The 7,881-nt window shown below is 55.7% G+C and overlaps 2 protein-coding genes across 2 annotated transcripts in view; one reads left to right on the forward strand and one right to left on the reverse strand.

Annotated features, from left to right (window-relative positions):
* LOC104833792 (zinc finger protein 2 homolog) overlaps positions 1-7,881 on the reverse strand; it is a 40,209-nt gene that overhangs the window by 29,436 nt on the left and 2,892 nt on the right. The window lies entirely within an intron of this gene.
* LOC104833788 (natterin-4-like) lies at positions 1,642-5,485 on the forward strand. The gene is made up of 4 exons (XM_010570681.1): positions 1,642-1,807; positions 2,087-2,122; positions 2,505-2,616; positions 3,886-5,485. Exons 2-4 carry the CDS (start codon positions 2,108-2,110, stop codon positions 4,893-4,895), a joined length of 1,137 nt encoding a protein of 378 aa, XP_010568983.1. The 5' UTR covers positions 1,642-1,807; positions 2,087-2,107; the 3' UTR covers positions 4,896-5,485.

The following is a 7,881-nucleotide window of genomic DNA, read 5'->3' on the forward strand; positions in this document are numbered from 1 at the left end:
GGGGGTATTTGCCCCCCTCCCCCTGGGGTATTTGCCCCCCCGGGAGTATTTGCCCCCTTTATCTGGGTTATTGACTCTCTCTTGGGGTATTTATCCCCCCCCCGGGGGTATTTGCCCCCATCTTTCTATTATTTGCCCCCTCTTGGGGTATTTGCACTCCCCCCCGGGGTATTTGCGCCTTTTGGGGGTATTTGTGTCCCCCACCCCGGGGCAGCTGAACCGGGGCAATAAAGGCTGCACGTTGGTATTTGCTGCCTCCCCCCGGCTTCTTCCTGCGGGGGTGCCCAGTGCCACCCAGTATGGGACTGGGAGCACTGGGGGAGGGGGGAGGGGGGGGGTATTCACTGGCGGCTGCTATAGGGTTGGGGTGCTGGTAGGGGAGGGTGGTCCCGGACACCGGGGACCTTCCCGGGTGGGGGTCCCGGCCACCCAGGTCCTTCCCAGGTGGGGGTCCTGGACTTCTGGGACCTTCCAGGGTGGGGGTCTGGGATGCCTGGGTCCTTCCCGGGTGGGGGTCCCGGACTTCTGGGTCCTTCCCGGGTGGGGGTCCGGGATGCCTGGGTCCTTCCTGGGTGGGGGTCCCAGACTTCTGGGACCTTCCAGGGTGGGGGTCCGGGATGCCTGGGTCCTTCCCGGGTGGGGGTCCCAGACTTCTGGGACCTTCCTGGGTGGGGGTCCAGGACACCCAGGTCTTTCCCGGGTGGGGGTCCTGGACTTCTGGGTCCTTCCCAGGTGGGGGTCCTTGACTTCTGGGACCTTCCAGGGTGGGGGTCCGGGATGCCTGGGTCCTTCCTGGGTGGGGGTCCCAGACTTCTGGGACCTTCCTGGGTGGGGGTCCAGGATGCCTGGGTTCCTCCCCAGTTTGGGGTCTGGTTCAGGGCTCTGGATACTGGGAAGGGGGTGGGGGTTGGTTTGGGGCGCAGGACCCCTGGGTCCCTCCCCAGTTTGGGGTGGGAGCTGGGGGGGCTGGTTTGGGTGCCCGGACACCTGGGTCCTTCCCAGCTGCCTCTCCCCCACCACCAAGCCTTGGTTTGACACCAAACCAGACGACATCCCATTTCTGCACTAAAAACCGGCATTTTGGGGCAGATGAGAAAACACCGCATGGGCCCGGCAGCTACCACCCTCTTTTGGGGCAAAAACTCCCCAAATGGCTGTGTCCTCACTGCAAAAACTTCCCTTTTTGGCGGAAAATCCCCATTTTTAGCACCCATGTGGATTTTGGGTCTGTTGGCTGATTTTTTTGTGTTCTAGAGATGTGTGTGTGATCCAAGTTGGCTTGAATTCCCTTTGATTTACAGGTTCGAAGCAGAAAATGTAGATTTTTTTTTTTTAAAAGGGAATTTTTTTTCCTCCAGCATGGGGCAAAATAGGGGTTTATGTGATTTTTCCAGAAATACTGATTTCTGAAAGCGATGTTTTGGGATAAGAGGAACTGCTTTGAGAACGTGAAACATCCCAGGCGCCTGACCATGGGTGTTTTGTGCTGCTTGCGGGTGCTTTTTGTGCATCACTACCGCATTTTTCCTGATGGCAAAAAAAAAAAATGAAGAAGTGCTAACTTTCTGCAAAACGCAGACAAATTGCCAAATTTCTAATAATAGTCCTCCCTCCCCGCCTTTTTCTTTTTTTTTGCATTTATTTGCACTTCTTTTCCTGTTCAGACTTTGGCCTTTCCCAGGGCTCGTGTGTCTCTGGGCGAGCTCAAGCACTGCAGGAAAACACCGCTCGGGGCTAGAAGTGACCCAAAAAGGACCAAAACCACCCCAAAAAAAGGGATTTACATCAAAGCGGGAGCAGAGGTGAGGTAGGGAGTGCGGCATGGGGCAGCAAAACACGGGCGAGTGCCGGTTGGGATTTGCATCGAGCCCGCGGCTCGTGGGCAAAATATCCAGCAGAACCCAAACCGGTTGGTTTTAGCCCCAAAATGTGAAGCTGGGCATTTGGGAACCCCACAGGAGGAAGCACTTGTTCCCAGCAAAGATGGAACAGTTGCGGATGGTTTGTTGGGTTGGGAGGATGATGTGACCGTGGGGCTGCTGAAATGAATATGTTTCTTTATTAAAAATGTATATTTAAATCGCAGCCTCCGGAGGTGGCCGGCAGGATGCTGAGGTGTGAGGTATGGCGCTTTGCGGGGCACTGTTTTGGGTTATTTAGGGGATTTTTAACTGCTTCAGGGGAAAAAAGGGGTACTTCCTAACTCCTAGGAAGTAATTATTTAAAAATTTAAATGAAATAAAAAAAGAAATAAAAGGAAAAAATAGAGTTATTATGAGTGGGTGCCATGTTGCATTAACCAGCCTCTTCTTTTTCCCCCTGGGCTGGTTAAAAATTAAAGCTGTGTCCATATGACCAGACAGGATTTCACCCCAAAAACCAGATGGACAAAGGGATATCAGGATACAGCCATGACCCGACTCCTGGTCAGGAATTGCCGTTGGGGTGCGGGATGGTGAGGTGGTGCTTGACGGGGTGACACCTTCCCCTGGTCTTCTCCACAGTTATTCCTCACCGCCACCCTCCTCCTCCTTGGCCGTGGAAGCAGCGGGGCTGATGGACCTGCCAAAATCCCGTCGGTGGGAGTGATGGGAAGGAGACCTCTGCAGCCCCCGGGTGAGTCTTGCTCTCTGGGGGGTTGACCTTGGTTGGCTGGCAGACGCCCACCCAGCTGCTCTCTCCCCTTCCTTGGTTGGAAGGGCGAGAAAATAAGATGAAAAAAGCTTGTGGGTTGAGATAAAGGTCAGGGAGATCACGGACCCTTTACTGTCGTGGGCAAAGCAGACGCGACTTGGAGGAGATTAATTAAATTTATTGGTAATTAAAAATAGAATAGGATGGAGAGAAACAGAGAAAACTAGAAACACCTTCTCCCCTCAGCCTCAGCTTCACTCTTGACTCTTCTACCTTCTTCTCCCCTGAGAAGGTGTAGGGGAATGGGGGCTGTGGTCAGTTCATAACAACTATAGGATCTAGTCCTTCATGAACTGGGTCCTTCCCATGGGCTGGAGTCCTTCGGGATGAACCTGCTCCAACGTGGGTCCTTCCCATGGGCTGGAGTCCTTCAGGATGAACCTGCTCCAACGTGGGTCCTTCCCATGGGCTGGAGTCCTTCGGGATGAACCTGCTCCAACGTGGGTCCTTCCCATGGGCTGGAGTCCTTCAGGATGAACCTGCTCCAGCGTAGGCTCTCCACGGGCTGGAGTCCTTCAGGATGAACCTGCTCCAACGTGGGTCCTTCCCATGGGCTGGAGTCCTTCAGGTTCAACCTGCTTCAGCATGGACTCTCCATGGGCTGTAAGGGAAACCTCTTCTCCAGCCCCTGAAGTACCTCCTCACCCTCCTTCTTCACTGACCTTGGTGTCTGCAGGGTTGTTTCTCTCACATTTTTTCTCACTCCTCTCTCTCACAGCATTTTGTAGCCTTTCTTAAATACGTTACCGCAGAGGCACCACCAGCATCACTGATGGGCTCAGGTTTGGCCAGCGGTGATTCCATTTTGAAGCCAGCTGGACCTATCTGTGTCCAATGTGGGGCAGCCCAATGACTCTTCTGCAGCCCCCTCCCGCCCAAAACCTTGCCACATAAATCCAGTACATGGTCTCATCCATCCCTCTGTCCTCCAATGCGTGAAGGTCTCTGCTCTTCTGATTTTTAGCAGGATTGCCCCCCCGCTTTGCCCCCCAAAATTTAAGAAGGGTTTGTTGAGGTGTCTTACTTATGGTTTTCTTGGCCATCCATGTTCAGGCAAGCATGAAGTGTTGCGTTGTCAGCACCTTCCCCAATGGGGTGGATCTCTGCAGGACATTGCTCCGCCAGCTTTGAGCCGGTGGGGCAGGATGGAGGCATCTCATTTCACCCAAATCCCCCATTTCCTCCCCGCAGCTGCCAGCTGGAGCTTTCCCCGGAGGAAGCGAGATGTGGAGCCACCTTCATACCTGAAGTGGGTGGCTTTTGAAGGCACGCTGCCCGCCGATGCCGTCTCCAACTGGAACGACTATGCCAAGAGGATGGAGTATGTCTGCTCTACAGGAGTGCTCGGCTGCAACACTGGTGCCTACGTCCCCGACCGAGGTCCCTTCTGCTTCTTCCCGTTTGCAGAAAAGGAGCAGAGCACCCCCACCTTCAAGGTGTTAGTCAACGTGGGAGACTTTGAGGCGCTGGATTGGGTGGACGCCTCCTTCGGCAGCGTGCCTGAAAACGCTGTGGAGGGCTGCCCATCTGTTGATGTCTTCGTTGGGAGGAACCGCTACGGCTTGGGCAAGGTCAGCAAAGAGCAGAGGGCTGCCTTCATAGTGGTGGATGATGAGGAGGTTTGGTACAAGTGGTACCAAGTCTTGGTGGTCAAGAAGGGCCCAGCAGACATCTCCATCTCTGATGTCCGCTACAACTTCAGTGGGGCAGTGGAGCACGGGGAGGACGTCACCCTGACGAAGACCACGATGAAGAACGAGGGCTGCCAAGGGGTGCGGAAAGCTGTCACCTTGGAGGAGGCCACTGAGATGGAGCACGACTGGGAGATAGACCAGAGGGTCTTCGCCACCATCCGTGGGGTGTTGCGAGCCGCCATCTTGGCCTTCAATGGGACGGGCTGGGAGGTCACCAATGTCAACAACATCCCCTGGGTGGGGGGAGCGAGCACCAGCGAGTATGTTGTCCATACCCGTGTGGTTGAGAAGGAGGTGCAGCCCCGGATGGTGTGCACGGTGGCCCTGGAGGGACGCCGGTTGGACGTCCGCGTCCCTTTCACCGCGCAACTGACCCGTAATTTTGGCGACGGTCAAGTGCACCACGTGGCTGTGACGGGGTGGGCTCGCAGCCGGGTGGTGGTGGGTGTCGGGGCCAGTGTCAAGCAGTGCTGGCCCATCACTGATGTCTCACCGTGCCGGGGGTAGAGGATGGTGAGGCGGGTTGGTGCATCCGGCACGTTCTACTGGGACACAGAATACAATGCCACGTGATTTTTTTGCAATCTTTTTTCTGGGTTGGTTTGTTTGTTTGTTTCCCCCCCCAATAACTATCATCTCACCCCAAAACAGGATGGCAGCAACTTGGAATGCAGAAAAATGTATTTTTTTTGGCCTTCCATATTTTTTGTTTTCATGGCATAACCTTAATCCCTCTCTGAAACGACATGGCAACAACACAGAATGCAGAAAAATGTGGGGTTTTCTGTCTTTATTTTCTATTTTCTCCAAAATAAGCTCCATCTCTCCCCAAAAAGACACAGCAACAATGTAGAATATAGAAAAGTGCTGGATTTTGCAGCCTGCATTTTCTATTTTTTTCCCCAATAACCTCCGTCTCTCCCTGAAACAGGACGGTACCAGCGTAGGACGCAGAAAAATGCCTTTCTTATGGTCTCTATTTTTCCTTTTTTCCACCATAACTTTCGTCAATCGCCTCTCTCCAACCCGGCAGAGCAGCTGCCTGTTGAGGAACCTCTCTCCACCCAGAGCTGGATGGACATAATTTCGTGCCGTGATGCCTGTGTTATCTTTTCCCCTTGCGTTTGATGAAAAAATGCTTGCAGAGCAAAGAAATTCAGGTGTGTGGTTCATTAGAACGCTCCCAAAAAGTAATTTTGTAAGCAAAGGGTGAGGAAGAAGGGAAAAAAAAAAAGCCAAAATAAGGGATGCAAAGGCAACCATTCATCTCAGGGTGATGGTGGAGGCTGTGTCCTTGGAGGACACTCATGGAAGTGGCACCATCTCGGGGTTATGGTGGAGGTTCTGTCCTTGGAGGAGGTACCATCTCAGGGTGATAGTAGAGATTGTGTCCTTGGAGGACACTCACGGAGGTGGCACCATCTCGGGATGGAGGTGGCACCATCTTGGGATGATGGTGGAGGTTGTGTCCTTAGAGGATGCTCATGGAGGTGGCACCATTTCAGGGTGATGGTGGACCAAAGAAGCCCCCTTGGCGCCCAAGGGGTTAACCCCCTCCTCGCCCCCCCCCATTCCCGCCAAGGCAGGAGCGACAGTGGAGCTGACCAATCGATGCTCGGCTAGGGGCGGGGCCAGGAGGACTTTGGGGGTCCCGGGGGTCTGGGGGGGGAGCTGAGAGCTGGGGGAGTCCAGAAGGGCTGGGGGTCCTGGAATGCGGGCTGGGGGGGGTCCCCAAAAAGCTTAGGGGGGTGTCCAGGGGGCTGGGAGGGGCAAATATTTGGAGAGACCCCAGATGGCCTGGGGGGGCAGGGGGTGGTCCCCTAGAGGGTTTGGGGGGGGTGTCTCCCCAAATCTTGGGGATTGCAAGCACTGCGACGCAACACGCTGCACTGCAACATGCTGCACTGCAATATATGCAGCACTGCAATGCAAATGCAATGCTGCAGCGCAAACCTGGCACAGCAAATGACAATGCAACGCAACGCTGCAGCGACTGCAATGCACATAGCAATGCTACAGCGCAAGCCTAGTGCTGCAACGCAAACGCAACGCTGCAGCGCAAGTGCTACGCTGCAATGCAAACACAATGCTGCAGTGCAAGTGCTACGCTGCAGCGCACACGCAACGCAGCAGCACAAGCACCATGCGCTGGGCCGCGGATAACAAAATGCAGTGCAAGGCCGTGCGCAGCGCAAGCGCAACGCTGCGCTGGAGGCACCCCTGCAGCTGCAGCACCACCGTTGCAGATGCAGCACAACATCCGCTGCGCATGGCAAAAGCCACGTTGCAGGGCGGCGCGCCGCGCGAACCGCCTCGCATCGCCGCAAGCGCAACGTGCGATGCTGCAGGCAGCGCTGCGAGGTCCCACTGCCGCAGCGCCGCATTCCCCAGGCTCCTCTGCAAGCGCAACACTCCGCGGCTCGGCGCTGCCATCGCCGCGCTGCAACACGCATGCCAGGCTGCTCGACAGCCCCGGGATGCATTTCGGTTGCAACCTCCCATATCAAATGTGCTTGCACGCCGCAATTAAAAAAAACCACAAAGGAGCGCAGAGAGGTGGCTAAAAACCATCGTTACAGCAAAATGGGGGGCAAAAATTGGGGGGGGTGCGTGTGTGCGCGAACCGGCCCGGAGGAGGGAAGCAGAACCGCGAAGGTTTGCCCAAACCACCCCATTTTGAGCCCTGGGCAACCAGGCAAGCGGCTGGTGAGGTAGGTCGGTCTCTCGAAATTTAAGGTCCGGCGTGGGAGGGGACGGCGCTCGCTGCGATGAATAAATACCGAAAAGGGGGCGGAGGGTGGGGGAAAGGCGAGTTGCAATTGAAAGGGAAGAACAGGGGCGTCCCGGTGGTGGGGTTAGGGTGGAGGGGAGATGGAAGTGCCCTGAGGAGATGGGTGAGGGACCAGGGAGGCACCAAGCTCATGGGGGACATCGATCATCAGTTCGTCTTCATCCCCCATCTGCGTTACGTCTCCTTTGGGACGCTGTCCTGGAGTCACCAGGCTCACGCGGGACATCAGTCATCAGCTGGTCTTCGCCCCCAGCCACGTCGCATCTTCTCCAGGACCTGGGAGACATGTCCTGGAGCCACCAGGCTCATGGAGGACATCAATCATCGGGTCACCTTCATCCCCGACTGTGTTGCATCTCCTCCAGGACCAGGGAGACACATCCTGGAGCCACCAGGCTTGTGGAGGACATCAGTCACCAGCTCCTCATCCCACCATCCGTGTTGCATCTCCTCTGGGCCCAGGGAGCCGTATCATGGAGCCACCAGGCTCATGGGGGGGTCATCAATCATCAACTTGTCTTCACCCCCGGCTGTGTTACATCTCTGGGACGCAGCGTCCTGGAGCCACCAGGCTCATGGGGGAACATCGGTCATCCGCTCAACTTCACCCCTATCGGTGTCACATCTCTGGGATCGGGGAGCCAAGTCTTGGAGCCGCTGGGTTTGCGGGGGACATCAAGCATCAGCTCATCACCCCCCCCA

Source organism: Haliaeetus leucocephalus, unplaced genomic scaffold (assembly GCF_000737465.1).
Source record: "Haliaeetus leucocephalus isolate CR32 unplaced genomic scaffold, Haliaeetus_leucocephalus-4.0 Scaffold302, whole genome shotgun sequence".
In the NCBI taxonomy this organism is placed as follows: domain Eukaryota; kingdom Metazoa; phylum Chordata; class Aves; order Accipitriformes; family Accipitridae; genus Haliaeetus; species Haliaeetus leucocephalus.